The 18,427-nt window shown below is 41.0% G+C and overlaps 2 protein-coding genes across 2 annotated transcripts; one reads left to right on the forward strand and one right to left on the reverse strand.

Annotated features, from left to right (window-relative positions):
• Positions 1-693: 693 nt before the first annotated feature.
• LOC138959803 (valacyclovir hydrolase-like) lies at positions 694-18,089 on the forward strand (the record flags this gene model as incomplete). Its single annotated transcript, XM_070331422.1, has 7 exons — positions 694-722; positions 9,537-9,640; positions 10,168-10,334; positions 11,272-11,425; positions 11,911-12,042; positions 12,929-13,052; positions 14,083-18,089. Coding segments are annotated over 7 exons (807 nt in total), but the record flags the coding sequence as incomplete, so codon positions are not given.
• Positions 1,733-8,708, reverse strand: LOC138959785 (uncharacterized). Its single transcript, XM_070331399.1, has 6 exons — positions 8,639-8,708; positions 7,295-8,254; positions 6,070-6,156; positions 4,509-4,652; positions 3,818-4,070; positions 1,733-3,213 (listed from the first exon to the last, which is right to left on the reverse strand). Exons 2-6 carry the CDS (start codon positions 8,252-8,254, stop codon positions 3,023-3,025), a joined length of 1,635 nt encoding a protein of 544 aa, XP_070187500.1. The 5' UTR covers positions 8,639-8,708; the 3' UTR covers positions 1,733-3,022.
• Positions 18,090-18,427: the final 338 nt, after the last annotated feature.

Below are 18,427 nucleotides of genomic sequence, written 5' to 3' on the forward strand. Positions count from 1 at the left end.
TAGTTTGCTTCAGTGATCCCAAATAAGTTAAGCCTGATATTAATTGTGCAAAGTCGACTTCGCGAAGTCTTTTCCCAACCAATGGCACTAGTCTCGATGCCAATCATAATGACAGTCACATGTTTTTCTCATTGTTGCCAATTTGTGTTTTTAGTAGCAGAGTTACCTGTGATGAAAGGACACCATGTTGGGACCGGTATAAAATATATCTACGCTGCAGGACAATGTTGTATTTTCGCCTTACGTGACTTGTTTTTTTTTTTATTGCGGCCTGGTTTTTTTTAGTCGCATCTCAAATCTCAATTTTGTGACATTGTTCTATACGTTTTGCTTATTGCGACTTGTGTTAAAACAAAATTGGCAGTATGTCTGTAGCTGTATAAAGGTGTGACTAGAAATGTATGTAAAGTGTTCATGAAGGAATCTAAACAAAGGAGGCCTTTTGCGTGGGGACACGTCAACAAACGGGCATGTAAGACACTGGGTATTATATCCAGGTGAGAACTGAATCGCGCACTCAACGACTGAGTCTACGGACAAAGGTGACATCGCCGGTAGCGGCGTCAACGTCGCTTTTTTGTGTTCATATCGTTGCTTTCTAAAGATTCTTCTAAATTGTCACGACGACTTTGCTCTAAAACGATTTGAACAGGTGACAGTGACTGGCAAATTTCTGGAAGGGTCGAGCATTGATCTGGACTTACGCGAGGCGCGCTGAAAAGGTGAGTTTCGTTTTGGTTTGTTTTCTTGTGTGGTTTTTTTTAGCTGAAGTGGTGCGCTTTGCAAGTTCCAGATGGCCAGATCATCAGCATGGAGGCAGACGGGCGCTGTGGCGGGGTGGTAAATGTCGGCCTCTTAATCGGAAGGTCGAGGGTTCGAATCCCGGCCGCGGCCGCCTTGTGGGTTAAGTGTGGAGATTTTTCCGATCTCCCAGGTCAAACTTATGTGCAGACCTGCTAGTGGCTTATTCCCCTTCGTGTGTACACGCAAGCACAAGACCAAGTGCGCACGGAAAAGATCCTGTAATCCATGTCAGAGTTCGGTGGGTTATAGAAACACGAAAATACCCAGCATGCTTCCTCCGAAAACGGCGTATGGCTGCCTTAATGGCGGGGTAAAAACGGTCATACACGTAAAATTCCACTCGTGCAAAAACACGAGTGTACGTGGGAGTTTCAGCCCACGAACGCAGAAGAAGATCAGCATGGAGGCTGTTTGAGACATGGCCAGGTATGCTGGTGTGATTTAGTTCATGTAGATGAGGATTAGACTCAATTTTGGGATTTAGTAAATCATTTGTTTGTTGAGATCGTCTCATAGATAAAACTCGGTCATTGACCCGGGGAAGTAGGTCAGTGTCTGTAAACTGGGGCAGGCAGCTGGTCTCAGCTGGAAAGTATGGGTCACTCACCCAGGTCTCAAGGCCAATGAGCTATTACGGCAATGCATCGGACTTTAATCTCACCGCACATCCAGAGCAAACATATTTCCACTCTGTTCTTCCTTTAAGTTTGATGTGCGGCCAATACACCCGAAGTGCCTGATGTGATGTTTGTTCTCAATTTTACCTTAAAAGTGGGGGTTGCGCCCTATATAACAAAGCGCCTTTTAGTCCCGAAAATACAGTAATTGTTTTAGACTTTTTTTTTTTATCTAATGTCCACACAATTTTAGTTTTTTTGGTTGGGTAGATGGACGGACAAAGAATGAATGGATAGAAAAAACACATAAATTAATTTCATGAGATTTTATTTCATCCTAGCAAGAAGAGCAAATGTAATTTCAACTTTCTCTTTCCTCTGTTTATCAGTTACCCATGTTGACACTTTTTCCATGCAAACTCAAACAGTCATACAGTAGACCCCCATCCCCCCTTCCAACTTTCAGACCTAATAAAAAATAAAACATTAGGTCTTTAAAAGGAGGGAGTCAAAAAATGGAGGCCAATTTACAGTTATGAACACAAAATTTGAATAAAAATACAAGGTATTTAAAGGGAGAGGGTCAAGGGGTAGGGGGGTCCATTTTACTATAACAGACCACTGCGCTATATACATTCACATCAGACATTCTTTTCCATCATCATCACTAAATGAAAAAAATGAATCTGGATCTGTTCATCTCTTGACAAAAACAAATGTATACATAAGCTACAGTTTCAAAGTGTACACCATTTTCTTTTTTTAAATAAAGCCACAAATGCAATCTAATCATGATGCTAAATATTTGAACAATCACATCAATCGTCCATCCAAGTGACAGATGCTTGATTTTTTTATGACACCGAGCCAAAAGCTGGTAACCAAAAGTGGGACTAATAATGGTAAAATTAAATTACGTTGTTTTGTGTGCAAAAAAAGGACAATTTCATACATTATTTCAATATTTCATCAACCAAACACCCAAATACAAATTTAACATATCGTATCACTTCATGCCTTTACCGATACCAGAATACACATTGCATTTCGTTTTAAACAGACAAGGTAATGAGATTCACTGTAAAATGATATGCCACCCAAAGGACAAACTTTTGACACAAGCTCATATATGCAATTTTTACTGTCACACATTAGAGTCTGTAAGTTTCAAATTTCAAAGTGTCAAGTATACAACCATAGTCATCATTGTGTGTCTCCTGCCTGAAGACTCTCACTCAAATGTCTCAACAGACCATGTTCAGAAACAACTCTGTTGGAAATTTGTATTGGATGTGGAAAAGTTGCGCCCTTGACAGCCGGGCACACGTACAACACATCGCCAGCAATTGAAGACGAGCGATCAGAGCAAATTAACTCTGATGTGTAGGTCATGCAGTGTTCGCTCAATATGATGCCCTTTTCTATGGAAACTCACTTGTCCTCACGCCAGACTCATAACACCTCATGCAGAACATTTAGTCAGCAATGTTTAGAAATAACTCGGGCCAAGACAAATCATGAGCTCCCATGGGTATTATTTTTTTTTTAAAAGGGCATTGCATCAAAGGAACACATCAGAGCTAATTATTGGTGGCATGTCATCATTGGTTGCCTCCAGCCTGCAGAATCTCACACCACTGTCTCAAGTCATGAATTTGGTCGTCATACTGAGGCGTCAGGTTCCGCTTCAAATCATCCAAGGCCGAGGCTAGCTTGTCAACATGCACAGGGAGACCCTGTGACTTGATTCGCTTCAGCGACTTCAGCAGCCTCAGCCACTGTTTCTGCTTGCCTGTCAACGACACAAACAGAATATAGTTTTATGTGGCAATATTTAAAAACACGTTATTCTTCAACAGGTCAATTGTAAAGTGCATTTAGGCTCTCTGTTGATATTGCATGTTTCTTTTCTTTTTTGCGTGCAATGAAGGTTAACAGGTTAGGAATCAACCTGACACCAATTAGTGTTTGTACAGAAAGTTGACTCAAAGAAATAAAGCCCTTCTAGAACCAGGTTCTAACCCATGCTGATAAACATGAACTGGTTGCTACGCCCTACGAGTTACAGATAGATCTGCCCCCGCCCCTATGTCTCTGGACTCACAAAGTTCAGCCATGAGCATTGATCTCCACCACAAGGGTTTCTATGCCAGACGAGTTACCGACTGAGCTAAGTCCTCACCCATATCCCCCTGCACTCACAGAGTTAAGCAATGAATGTCTCCTACACAAGGAAGAAAAACAATTGTGACTGAGCGTGAGAGCAAGAAATGTGTGAACTTAGACAATACAAATCACAATACTCAACGTTTCCAGCCTAGCGTCTTCCAGGGGTTTCTATGCCAGACAAGTTACCCACTGAGCTATGTCCCCCACCCCTATGTCCCGGCACTCACAGAGTTCAGCCATGAGCGTCTCCGCTACGAGGACCCGCAGTTTCTGGCGTATGAAGGGCAGGTCCAGCATCTGGGACAAAACAGCCGCCCTGTTAAAGTCCGTCTTGTCCACGTCCTGACACACGCGCGTCACCTGCTGGGGGAGAAGGGGGCGTAACTCTTCGTTGTGGAGCAGCAGATTGTCGGCTTCCGTCCATTTCTCCATCATCATGTAGCACTTCCACAGAGAAGCTTCTGGCTCCAGCACAGGCTTCTGTGGGACGTATGTGCATACGTGAGAACGAAATGAACTTAACAAGTTCTTCAAGGAAATAATCAAGCATGGGCATTGAAAAAAGTAAAAAAGGCTGAACATTTTTAAGTATTAGCAAAGTCGACGGTGCGAAGCGCCTAACCGTAGTAAGGGGGTCTGGGGGCTTTAACACTGGTTCCCGTTGGTAGGTTTGGATATGTGAGAACAAAATGAAGGTAAAAATGTACAGGAAAAAGCTGATGCATGCACAGTGGAACCTGCCTGTTAAGACCCCCAATTTAAGACTCCCTCCCTTTTAAGACCCTGTTCTCTCATTCGTTTTGTTCATAACCTCTGCAAATGTCCCCCCTTTTTAAGACTCACTCCTTTTTAAGACCTGATTTTCTCTACAAGCAAAACTACATCAGGTTCAGTTAATGAACTCTTTCATCACCTTACCTCAGCATCCTTGAGGTCAGTGACAAAGCTGAGAATGAGGTCAATGCGATCGGGGAAATGACGTAAAACCATCACGGTCAGTAGTGTGAAGTAGATGTCAACGTCAGGGAACTTGCGTGTGCGGTGGTAGAGTAGTCGCAGCACCTGTACATGATGTACACAACATGGGCATGTACAGCTTGTATGCTATGTGCTCAAGTGAAAAGCACAACTGATGAAAGTTTTACATGTATGTAATTACTTGAGACTCAACGAGATGTCTTTACCTAGAGTAAATCTAATCTGACAGCATGTGCTTCTGTGGTGTAAGTGCAATAAGTGTTCATCATGTTTTTAAGCCGCCATTAGTATAATGGGGCTTACTGGATTTGCTCTGTCTGTTTGTTTGTTTATTTGTTTGTTTGAGGCGGGCTGGCGATGTCTTACAAACAAGTCGGGTAAGACTTGTATCTCTGGGTCAATTAAGCTCAAATTGCGTGAAATTGTAAGGAATAGGGTTAGACGGGTCTATGCAACGGTAGTCAAACGGAAGATATTAGCTTTTAACGCTTTTACAAACCGAGCCAGGGGACGAAACCAACTGACAGATTCCTATGTTTGTGGGAATTCCCGCACCCAGAATCCGAGTTACTTCCCTTCGAGTGCTTGGCCATGTCACGGCATTGTGCGCTGCATGCATTCGTGAGCAAGACCGTTTATGCTCACAGCAGTGTGATTGGCAATGCATATCTGCATTATCATTTTTGTAAACCGACAGAGATAACATGTGCATTGAAAGTACAACTTTCTGCAAGTTTTCCCGTGCAACTGTTTTCTGGTGGTCATATCAAATTGTTTAAATCGACTTGCATTCTTCGTGATCAGTTATCACAACAGAAATTGAAATGAGGAATTTGATTAATTGTGTGTGTGTGTGTGTGTGTGTGTGTGTGTGTGTGTGTGTGTGTGTATGTGTGTGTGTGTGTGCGGGGTGTGTGAGTGTGTTCGCATGTGTGCATGCGTTCTTGGATGCTTGTGTCTGCGTGTCAGTATGTGTATGAATGAGTTATTGTGTGTGTCTTCGCGTGTGTGCGTATGCTTTGATTTTTTCAAGTCTTTTGTCTACGTTTGTGTGTCCTGCTTTGTTTACGTGTGCGTATGTTTTTGTTTTCGTTACTGATTTTTGGCTCATTGAGGCCTCTCAGTTCTCTACCTAACATCAACCCCCCCACCCCCACCCCTCTGCCTGTTTGTCCGTGTTTCAGGTGTTTGTTTGTCTACCATGTCACCCGTGTAAAGAGCTCGGTCAATTTTTTTTTTAAAGTATTTATTAATTTATTCACTTAATTTTTTTTTAATTAATTCTTTCTAAAATTTATTTATTTACTTTAAAAAAAAAACTTTTTTTTTAATAATTTATTCATTTAAAAAAAAAATCTCCCTCCCTCCGTGTCCCACCCCCATATTACCAAGGGCGGCTTCTTGACCCCGTTAAGGTCAACACTTGTGTTTTTTTTCTCTCTCTCTCTCTCTCTCTCTCTCTATCTAGACTAGCTCTCAGTCTCTCTCTCTCTTCACATACCGAAACTCCTTCTGAGATGCGCCCACTGTTGTAGTAAGCTTGGTTCAGATAGTGGAAGAACTTATCATCTGTTATCAGGTTATGCTCCTGCAAAGCAGACAACAACAACAAATTCAGTCATTTACAAACATTTAAAAAGACAAACAAAGTTATCAAAACTTAATACTGACAACCATTTCTGTTCTTCGACGTTACCGAACATGCATGCGGAAAGACATGTAAAAGACTGCATGTGTCTACATGTCTGTATTTTTCAGATTATTCATGTGTTTTATTCACAAGCTCAGACTTAAAGTAACAAAAAGGGCAGGTAAGTGAAGACTCCATATGTGACCCTCCACCACGAAACGAGTCGCATGTCACCTCGCGCGGTTCTGCGCTAGGCTTAATATAAGTCCGGAGAGTGTCTGGTAGCAGTGTGAGGGTCACCTTAGTCACAGGCTTGTAACTCAAACAGTTTTTGCTCTTTTCTAAAACGGGTTTCACCACTGGATAGAGCATTAAAAACTCTTTAGGAAAAAGTAAAAATATGAAAATCATGCAAAGGTGACATGCGACTCATTCTGAGGTGGCGGGTCACATATATTCATAATCACCCATACAACAGTTGCAAATTATAACAATTTTTGACACGCAAAAGGTAGACGCAAGTTGGGAAGGGAGATTATGGAGTTTTATGCACTGCCTTTTATAGTTAACTAAATTTTTGTATTTGAAACAGTCCATTGTAGTCGGTGTAGGCCTTAAGCTTATTTTAATCGTTTGTCCAGTATTTAATTTAATTCTTTATTTTTGTCAATGTTTAGTGTTCTTAGTATGTCTTGTTAGGCTAAGTTCTATTTAATCAGAGTATGTTTGCGTGTGCTTATACCTAGTGATATTGTAAAGCGCAGAGTGCTTTTAGTTATGCGCTATAGAAATCTCCTTAATAAATAAATAAATGAATTAAGATGGACTGAATAATCACATGGTGAGTTGGACTGGAGACAGTGGAACCCCCCTTTTAAGACCTCAACAATTTACGAGATAATCTGGTCTTAAAAAGGAGGGAGTCTTATAGTGGGGGTAATTTAACAGAGGTTATGAACAGAAAGTCTGAGAAAACAGTGTCTTAAAAGGGAGGGAATCAAATTGAAGGATCTTAATAGGGGGGTTCCACTGAATTAAGATGGTGAGCTGTGCTGGAGTTTGGACTGTAAAGCAGCTGCATATGGAGTGAACATACCTTGAGAAAGTCATGTACATTCAGCAGACATTCCACCTCGCCCAGGTTAGCCAGCTGTTGTTGCAAGTTCAGCACGACATTGGGATGAGGTAACACCCCCTCTTCCACCGACTCACGCAGCAGTGCTACTGCCTTTTCCACCTCCCACATATCCATCAGTTGCAGGAGCTTTTTCTCCACCGTGTCTCTCCCAGTGCTGTAGTACCGACACGACTCACCAGGAGTCTGGAACATAGCTTGCTTCTTTTTCACAATAGCGAGTGTGTTTATCATTTTCATTCCTATGTGGAGTGTAGGATTGGTGGTAGCCAATATCCATTTCTCCTGCTGTAATATTGGTATGGAGCTGCTTTTCCTGTACTGTTGTGCAATTAATTTTGACCTACTTTGAGATACCCTGGGAGTTGCAACCATACTGGCGATTGACGGTTCTGGAAGGTACGCTTGTCTGTGTGATGTTGAGTAACACCTGATTGGTTGAGTTGCGTACACTGCTAAATTGTTTCTCTTGGTTATGTGTATTTTGCAGTCTTTCTGCTGAGGATTCAACATTCCACTTCTTGTAAGTACTTGGGTATTGCGAATACTAGTGCCTGGGAGAGACCACGATCGAAAGGGGTCACAACCCCGCAAAAACCTTGTAGCTAATCGCTCCTGAGGCTGATGAATTCCTGTCCTTTCGTGGCCCCTGTCTGCACAAAGTGTGCAACCAAAATCAGTTTTCTTTGCCAGCTTCTTTGCCAAGTCCCTGATAGGGTTTGGTAGCTTCTTTGACTGATGGTCATGAGCACAAAAAGAACATTCATTTTCCCCATCTGCAGTATGAAACTGCGCCAGGAAGACAAGATTTTCTTGAAGATCTATTTGACTGTATGTTCTTGCTGTGACTGTTCTCAGAAGAATAGCTTGTCTTCTCCCTGTCTCTATCCCACTCAGCAAACCTCTCGCGGAGATCATCATCTGAAAATAAATAAACCAACATAACTTGAAGCTGGTAGTGGTACAAAAAAAGTTGCAGCTGCCAATAATAGCTGTCTAAACTTAGACAGCTTCAACACACCTTCATACTAAAATCTCCTCGATCAAGTTAGAATCACACGTACCTGCTGGTGTCACACTCAGTCAAATGCACTTAAATCTGCTTAAAACCACGCGTGCACACACACACACACACACACACACACACACACGAGAGCACACGCGCAATTTCAATACTGCAAACTTGCACCAGTTATGTCAACACAAAACCATCTATATATAGAGCGCCTGAAAGCCGTTTAACTGTCCTATGTTCGCATCAGTCTATGTTATCACGACAATAACCTGACTGAAATAATCACCAACTTTTTTTGCGAATCGGGGAAACTGTACACAAACTATGACTGACGGTACACACCGGACAGCGGAACTTTCGTTTTCGCCAATGACAAATACCGGAAACGACACAAGTCGTCTATTCACCAAAATAGTTATTAAATAAAACAAAAATTGCAAAGAGAGAGAATAAACTGACGGTGAATTTGCAGCTTCTTTGCAACACAATACAAAAAATCCCTAAGATAAGATCCATCGTTATAAACGAAGTAATAGATGGAGAATATGGACAATATAAAGACTATTATAAAGACACTGATTTCGTTTAAACCCAATTCCTGTAAACAGATACTTATGAAGAGTTTTCTTGGAGAGTTATGTCCCCTACATTGTCGTCTGCTTCATGCCCAAAAATGGCTGTCCCTGTGTGCTGCAAACAAAGATCGGTTTTAATGCTGTCTGTGGTCAAAAGTCATTTGACAGCGTCGGCTAGACTGTGTTCAAGGTGATTCATGTTCTTAGCTTCTGACATACTGATAAAGCAAACCCGTGCATGCGTCTGGGAATTATTAAAAGGGGCAGAGAGAGGAATGGTGTGAGTGGTAGACTCTAGTCTAAGAGTAAGAGAATGGGGAGGGGGTAGAGAGAGATACAGACCGAGAGAGAAAGTGTGTGAGTGACTGTGTGTATACAGTGTGTGTGTGCATGCGTGCGCGCGCGCGCGCGCGTGTGTATGTGTGTGTATGTATGTGTGGGATAATAAGACACTTCATATGTACAATTAAGAGGGGATAGTCAATTTTCATCACAAATTTGTTTCACTTTTTGCCTGTCCAACAAGAGAAATTTAAAAAAAACTACAGAGATATATATATTATATATATATGGGTTTTTATTATTTCATTAACGCTTTTTATGATCTGTGCAGCTCTGCTATAACTTCTCACTATGCAGAAGTGAATGGCGTCCGCATCCACTATGAAAAGACAGGTTCAGGAAAACATCCACTGCTTTTACTCCCTGGTGCATTAGGTAATCATAGCTATTAAACAAAGTTTTAACATATTATTACACCAGTTACCTGTTAAAAATGTTGATATATCAATAACAATAATAACAATACTTTATTGTCCATTAAAATGAATACATTAAAATGGAACATTGTCTCCGATACATCTAACCTCCATGTTTGCATCTTCTTCTCCCGTTGCCGCCCCAGATAGTGACATATTATTGTTTTATGGAGTAAAAGAAGTTTTGCTGTGGTAAAACTTAAATCTTAAAATACTAGTTACAGCACTCGAAAATTCAATTTCCCTAGTTTTATAGAATCTATGCAGAGTAATTTCTTAACTGGAAAACATGTTATAAAAATCCAATATAGACTTTACGCCAAAGTCTGAAAGTGTTGCTTTTTGACATTTTGAATTTTTATTAGAAAGTGAAGTTTTGCCGTAGAGAAATGTCAAAACTAGCAACTTTCAATTCTTGTCGTTCAGTTTGAAATACTATCTACTTCAAAATGTGTTATTCCAGCTCTTTTATTTGTTAACTTTTAGGAAGTACGCGGACAGACTTTGCACCACAGTTGGAGAAGCTGAGCAAAGAGAAGTACACCGTGTTTGCCTTTGATCCGCGTGGTTACGGTCGAAGCATTCCACCGGAGCGTGACTGGCCGCTGGACTACTTCAAGAGAGATGCTGACGACGCTGTTGCCCTCATGAAGGTGGAGGTCCTTTGCAGTGCAGTGCTAGTCACACACTTGTGTCCATACACAAATTAATGTGTACGATGTACAACAGAATAGTTGAAAATTATGGATGAAAGCACACACTTGCAGGCATAAATGTATGCAAACAGTCCCAAACATGTATACACAGAGACAGACACAGACACATATGTACGCACACAAGCATACATGGGAACTGACACAGACACAGACACAGACACAAACCCCTGTCACCACCCCCAATAATTTTAGACTCCCTGCCTTTTTAGACATTGTTTTTTTCAGATGTTTTTGTTTATAACCACTGTAAATCTACCTACATTTTAAGACTCCCTCCATTAAACAGTTTGTATAGATGCGTGTGTTGGTTAACATGGCTGAATTGAATGTTTCTTAACCGCAATGTACAAACGAATTCCCAACCTTGGGCAATTAAAGATTCTGTATTTCCAAGACCTGATTTCCTCAGCTTTTTGTATGTCTTAAAAGGGGGTTCCACTGCACCACATTGTTCTTTGTTTATGTCTTAAAAGGGGGTTCCACTGCACCACATTGTTCTTCGTTTATGTCTTAAAAGGGGGTTCCACTGCACCACATTGTTCTTTGTTTATGTCTTAAAAGGGGGTTCCACTGCACCACATTGTTCTTCGTTTATGTCTTAAAAGGGGGTTCCACTGCACCACATTGTTCTTTTTGTATGTCTTAAAAGGGGGTTCGACTGCACCACATTGTTCTTTGTTTATGTCTTAAAAGGGGGTTCCACTGCACCACATTGTTCTTTGTTTATGTCTTAAAAGGGGGTTTCACTGCACCACATTGTTCTTTTTGTATGTCTTAAAAGGGGGTTCCACTGCACCACATTGTTCTTTTTGTATGTCTTAAAAGGGGGTTCCACTGCACCACATTGTTCTTTGTTTATGTCTTTTCTGCTCAGTCTGTTCAGCAAAAGCAGTTCTCCATTCTCGGATGGAGTGATGGCGGAATAACGGGACTGGTTATTGCGGGTCAACACCCAGACCTTGTGAAACGCTTGGTTGTGTGGGGCTCCAACGCTTACATTCTACCCAGCGACATGGACGCCTTTCAAAGTAAATCTTTTTGTGTCTTATTTCATGCTTTTCTTGTAAAAAATGTAAATATGTCCTTTGTGTTTGTGAAAAATTCTTGCAAATGAGTTTCATCTACGATTCTAAGATAAGTTCACTATTTTGTATCACAAGTGTTTGTCTGTCTGTCTGCTTCAAAGACCAGTGGGTCGACGTACTGTAAATGTAACGTTTTGTTTTGTCAATGATAAAAGTTCCAATAACCTACAATTCTTGGTTTTTGAATTTCATTTGTGATTGTGAATCTGTTAAAAGTGTGTCTTTTATTCACTCAAGTCCGATATGCCTTTACTCCTTCTTCATCAGCTGCGCCATTCTCTCATTCTTTAATAACTCCAGCACCCCCCCCAAAAGGTGTTTTGATTTCATTTTACACCTTGACAGTACATATTATCTTTAGCTGATTTGGTTTTGGTGGTCTTTTGATCATTTTATTGAGTTGTTCTGTTCATCATTTAAATCTGCAGAAATTGAAGACCTAACCAAGTGGAGTGCCCGAATGCGAGAGCCCTTTGTGAAGGTGTATGGCATGGAATATTTCCAAAAGCACTGGAAGAAGTGGATCGCAGCCTACGGACACTATGTTGAGGAAAGGAAAGGTAAAGGCCTCAGCTGAGTGGTCGGTCCACATATGCCACTGGTTTGCCAGTTACGCAGAAGGGGTCTAAGCTAGTCGACCTAAAGTGGGTGCATTCCGTGCAGGAGCATTTCCTGTATGCGTTGTTCCCGTATACAGGGAATGCACCCGGGTGCAATTTATTGAAGAAAAACAGATCACACTCGGTCACAGTCTTCTGCGCCAGTTAGCAGTGTTGTTTTCAGTCTGGGTCTCCGGTAATTGGCGTATACTGTTTTCAGTCTCGGTCTCCGGTAATTGGCCTATACTGTTTTCAATGTACTGACCCCTGGCAAGTGGACCGTTCGATAGTTTTGACATGTGGGAGGTCTTCTGACAGAACATTTCTTATGTAACCAGGATATTTGGACCTGTACATATTTTTAGTCCAGTTCGAACCAACTTAATGTCCTTGAATCTGGGATCAACAGTGAGTTAGTGCTTTGACTTGCATCCTTTCTGGTCCTGGGTCTGACCAGAGAAATGTGCCAAGGTTTCTCCAAGTTTGGGCATCAAATGTGCAGACTTTTACTTTGTATATATGCAGAATTTGTAGTGCATTGTCACAGCATCATGCATTCAGCACTTATCAGGGTTGTGACTATACTCATTGAAGTATGTGTGTGTGTGTGCGCGCGTGTGCATGTGTGGTTTTTTTGTTGAACGGTTGATGGAAGAGTAAGCCGTGAAAATCATCTGTTAAAGACAAAGGAGTTATGTACATTTTGCTGTGGCATACAAGAGCACCTTGGCTGACGCTAGCCCTAAAGGGTTTCAACCCATTATCTGTTAACCATTATCTTTTAATTTTATTGATTGTAGCTAGTCTGTTTGTGATACAGTATTTCTTTAACTGTGTTGATTTGTAGGAGACATCTGTATTGAAGAAACAAAGAAAATACGCTGTCCAACGCTGATTGTCCATGGACAAAAAGATGCACTGGTGGTACAGGAACACCCAGACTATCTCCATGCTACTATTCCTGGATCAGTGTAAGTTCAATTAGTTATAGCCAGTTATAGGGAAATGGCCTGTTGCTCTGGGAATTCTTTCTTTCTTTATTTGGTGTTTTACGTCGTTTTCAACCACGAAGGTTATATCGCGACGAAATGAACAACGACTTTCATCCTCAAAAAAGATGATCGCCGCAAGCTCATATGTTCCTCATTCTCCAAGGCACTTTAACTAAAACTTACATACTTTTGCTCAAAGCATTATAGTTGTTAACCTTAGTTGGTCAGTCACTGTGGGAATCAGTTAGCTTGTTTGAGTTACTTGGAATTAGTTCCCCAGTCACTCTGAGAATAAGGTAACCAGTCCCGGTGGGTATTAGACTGTTGCCCTAGGCATTACCTAACCTTAGTTGGTCAGTCCCTGTATGAATCAGTGAGATAGTCATATTGGGAATTGGTTAGCCAGTAATTGCTTTTGAAATTAGTAAACCAGTTGCTCTGATAATTGTGACAGCTACACCCGATCAAACACCATCCTTACGTGTGACTTCCATGCATGAATGAAACACGCTCTTTTTGTTTCAGGCTTGTCTTCCATGCATGAATGAAACACGCTCTTTTTGTTTCAGGCTTGTCTTCCATGCATGAATGAAACACGCTCTTTTTGTTTCAGGCTTGTCTTCCATGCATGAATGAAACACGCTCTTCTTGTTTCAGGCTTGTCTTCCATGCATGAATGAAACACGCTCTTTTTGTTTCAGGCTTGTCTTCCATGCATGAATGAAACACGCTCTTTTTGTTTCAGGCTTGTCTTCCATGCATGAATGAAACACGCTCTTTTTGTTTCAGGCTTGTCTTCCATGCATGAATGAAACACGCTCTTCTTGTTTCAGGCTTGTCTTTCATGCATGAATGAAACACGCTCTTTTTGTTTCAGGCTTGTCTTTCATGCATGAATGAAACACGCTCTTTTTGTTTCAGGGTTGTCTTTCATGCATGAATGAAACACGCTCTTCTTGTTTCAGGCTTGTCTTTCATGCATGAATGAAACACGCTCTTTTTGTTTCAGGCTTGTCAATTGGCCGGAGGCAAAGCACAACCTTCACCTGAGATATGCTGACGAGTTTAACACTTTGGTCGAACAATTCCTGGACAAAGGGACATAGACAAAGGAGAAATATGATGCCCCTAAAACAGCGATGTCACTTGCAGAAAACTTTGTTTGTTAATCAGGCATGAAACCATGAAATTGTAAATAAAATGTTAAAAAAGGCCTGAAAGCAATATTTCAGGAAAAATGATGGAAAATCATGTACATTCTGGTGCAATTTGGGGATCTCAAGCATGATCTCTAGAGCTTGAATATGTTGTAAATCTGCCAATTTGTGAAAAAATCACATACTGCCATAATCAGGGTTTTTGAGTCACTTGAGAAAAAGTGACTCTATGTAATCGGTCAGTGTTAGTCTGTCCGGCCGGCCGGCCGTCCGTAGACACCACCTTAACGTTGGACTTTTCTCGGAAACTATCAAAGCGATCGGGCTCATATTTTGTTTAGTCGTGACCTCCAATGACCTCTACACTTTAACGATGGTTTCGTTGACCTTTGACCTTTTTCAAGGTCACAGGTCAGCGTCAAAGGAAAAATTAGACATTTTATATCTTTGACAAAGTATCTCGGAAACTATCAAAGCGATCGGGCTCATATTTTGTTTAGTCGTGACCTCCAATGACCTCTACACTTTAACGATGGTTTCGTTGACCTTTGACCTTTTTCAAGGTCACAGGTCAGCGTCAAAGGAAAAATTAGACATTTTATATCTTTGACAAAGTTCATCGGATGTGATTGAAACTTTGTAGGATTATTCTTTACATCAAAGTATTTACATCTGTAGCCTTTTACGAACGTTATCAGAAAAACAAGGGAGATAACTAGCCTTTTCTGTTCGGCAACACACAACTTAACGTTGGGCTTTTCTCGGAAACTATAAAAGTGACCGGGCTCAAATTTTATGTGAACGTGACTCATTGTGTTGTGAATAGCAATTTCTTCCTGTCCATCTGATGCCTCATATAATATTCAGAACTGCGAAAGTGACTCGATCGAGCGTTTGCTCTTCTTGTTGTAATTAAATTAATGCAACCCTCTTTGCAACAAACGTGTTTGTATTACAGGTATGTTACCCTGATGTCGGAGTACCCGTACATTTAAAACTAGATGAATACCCGCTTCGCCGGGAAGAAGTAGAGCCGAATACCCGGCAAAGCCGGGTACCAGGCTTAGCCGGGTGTACGCCGGCTTTGCCGGCGCATTGTACGCGATTGACACCACACGAAGGAAGGAAGATAAACGCGCAAAACACTGGAGAAGATAAGGAAGAGTTACTGGGAATGGATGTACAGAAAAACCAAAATCGGTTCAGCGCTGAGAGCACGTGTTAAAAATGTTCATCGACCAGATTGTGTCCGGGGTCTACCTGAATATGCCCACCAAATTTGAAGCAGATCCATCGAGAACTTTGGCCGTGCATCGCGAAGTGACACAGACAGACAGACACACACACACAAGCCGTATATAGATATAGATAATAATCTGTGTTCCTGTAAGCAGATGGTCCACACCTCTCTTTTCTTGATGCTTCCATGCAATTATGTGTTGTGTCCACAGTAAAATTGTTTAAGATATTCAAATTTAAACAATTATAACATCTTTGTGTGTGTGTGCGTGTCTGTGTGTGTGTGCGTGTCTGTGTGTGTGTGTCCCTCTTTCTGTGTATGTGTGCGCCTGTGAATGTGAAACAAAAAATGTTTTTTTCTCCCAGAACAGTTCTTTTCTTTCCACATCAATATGGAACAATTCAGGAGTTTTCTATTTTCCTTTATTTTTTACTTTTGTCTGAGATTTAGAGTCTATTTTGAATGTGATACATTTTTTTGTGTGTGGTTCATTTACAAAGCTGACACACTCTTCACATTTGGTTCATTTACAAAGCTGACACACTCTTCACATTTCAGTCTCCTCATTGGATTGGATTGGATAAGATTTACAGTCCAGTGAGGTTACCCTCATGGAAATTCGGGCTGCTTTCTCCCCGGGGAAAGCGAGCTGCCATACATACGGCGCTACCCATATTTTTTTTTTTTCCTGCATGCGTGTATTCATGTTTCCTGAGACTTAATGCCGTGTGAGATGGAATTTTTTTACTTTATTCCAAGTCCCACGGGTATTTGATGGACATTTTTATCTATGCCTGTACAATTTTGCCAGGAAAGACCCTTTTGTCAATCGTGGGATCTTTAACGTGCACACCCCAATGTAGTGTACACGAAGGGACCTCGGTTTTTCGTCTCATCCGAAAGACTAGCACTTGAACCCACCACCTAGGTTAGGAAAGGGGGGAGAAAATTGCGGCCTGACCCAGGCCTGAACACGCAACCTCTCGCTTCCGAGCGCAAGTGCGTTACCACTCGGCCACCCAGTCCCTCTATTGAAATACACAAATAATGCAGTGAGAATTTGCGAAACAAAAGTGAAAGAAGAAAGACATGTGAACTGTTGGGTAATGTATATTTCATCCAGATCATATCAAGATTCAATTTTCTGGCAAACATTTGTGTACATACTCTCTACAGCTAAATTGTACCAGTAAAGTGTATACAATTATATTTATGTTCGCACACTCACATAACACCATTTATGCACAAACTCAGAGGACACATAATTAGATTGATAATGGGCAACTTTAATTTTATTAAAGTGCCAATTGAATTAAAATAGGGGTGGTCCCGCTAAAACAGACTTTGATATTGAAAAAATGTACATCTTGTAATCTGTAGGCGGGACCGCCCCTGCAGCAAATGAAACACAACAGTATAAAAACATACATGTGCTGTTGAGCACTAACATTCAAAGAAAACCTTTTTCACAAAAAGTATGCAATCCAGCATTGGCTCAAGCCTGAGCCATGCCTTAGCAAAATTATTACATAACCACCACGAAAGTGTGGGGTTGACCGCCACAACGGTGGGACCTAACTAGGTTCTTGTACAATGGCTATCCATGGTTGGAACTGAGCCTTATTCATGTGTTGGAGTACCCCCCGCGGGTTAGGGGGAGTCCCATATTGGTTGGGACGAGAAAGAATTTACTCGATGCTAACCAGCATGTCGTAAAAGGCGACTAACAGGTTCTGTTTCTCCTTTTACCCTTGTTAAGTGTTTCTTGTATAGAATATAGTCAATGTTTGTAAAGATTTTAGTCAAGCAGTATGTAAGAAATGTTACGTCCTTTGTACTGGAAACTTGCATTCTCCCAGTAAGGTCATATATTGTACTACGTTGCAAGCCCCTGGAGCAATTTTTTGATTAGTGCTTTTGTGAACAAGAAACAATTAACAAGTGGCTCTATCCCATCTCCCCCCTTTCCCCTATCCCATCTCCCCCCTTCCCCCGTCGCGATATAATAATAATAATAATAATGCAAACTTTTATAGCGCTATTCTAGAAAAATGTCTACTCTTAGCGCTTTACAATACATACATCGACAAGCATACTATACACGCACAGGCAAAGAAACCGACCAAACATAACCAACAAACTATACATGCACAGGCAAAGAAAACGACCAACCATACAATACACGCACACGCAAGATAACGACCAAACATAACCAACATACTATACGCAAGCAGGCAAAGAGAACAATCAGCAACGACGTTAAACACCAAATAAAGAAAGAAAGAAAGAAAGAATGTGTTGGAGTTTTGTCTGAACAAGTTTACCATCTACATTGAAATGTCACTTTATTTAATCGTTTACCATCTACATTAAAATGTCACTTTATTTAATTGTTTACCATCTACATTGAAATGTCACTTTATTTAATCGTTTACCATCTACATTAAAATGTCACTTTATTTAATTGTTTACCATCTACATTGAAATGTCACTTTATTTAATCATTTACCATCTACATTAAAATGTCACTTTATTTAATTGTTTACCATCTACATTGAAATGTCACTTTATTTAATTGTTTACCTTCTTCAAATACGATTGAATTGAATGGTATATCATCATAAAGAAAATCCAAATTTGGAGTAAACCTAGTAAGACTTGATGAAAACAGTTGATGGAAGTAGGGAGGAGAACACACACACTAACACACACATACACTGCACATACATACACACTGCACACACACTGCACACACACAACACACTGCACACAACACACACTGCACATAACACACTCTCCCCACACACACACTGCACATGCACACATTGCATGCACACACACTGTACATACACACACACTGCACACTACACACACACTGCACACACACACACTGCACACTACACACACACACTGCACACACTCACAGCATACACACACTCACTGCAACACACTGCACA

Source organism: Littorina saxatilis, linkage group LG1, assembly GCF_037325665.1.
Source record: "Littorina saxatilis isolate snail1 linkage group LG1, US_GU_Lsax_2.0, whole genome shotgun sequence".
Lineage (NCBI taxonomy): Eukaryota > Metazoa > Mollusca > Gastropoda > Littorinimorpha > Littorinidae > Littorina > Littorina saxatilis.

Excerpts from the sequence above, each read along its gene's own strand:
- LOC138959785 (XM_070331399.1), bottom strand. The coding sequence starts at position 8,254 with ATGATGATCTCCGCGAGAGGTTTGCTGAGTGGGATAGAGACAGGGAGA. Across the intron at positions 6,157-7,294 it reads ATGTACATGACTTTCTCAAG|GAGCATAACCTGATAACAGA; the intron begins GTATGTTCACTC and ends TCTGCTTTGCAG. Across the intron at positions 4,071-4,508 it reads CTGACCTCAAGGATGCTGAG|AAGCCTGTGCTGGAGCCAGA; the intron begins GTAAGGTGATGA and ends TACGTCCCACAG.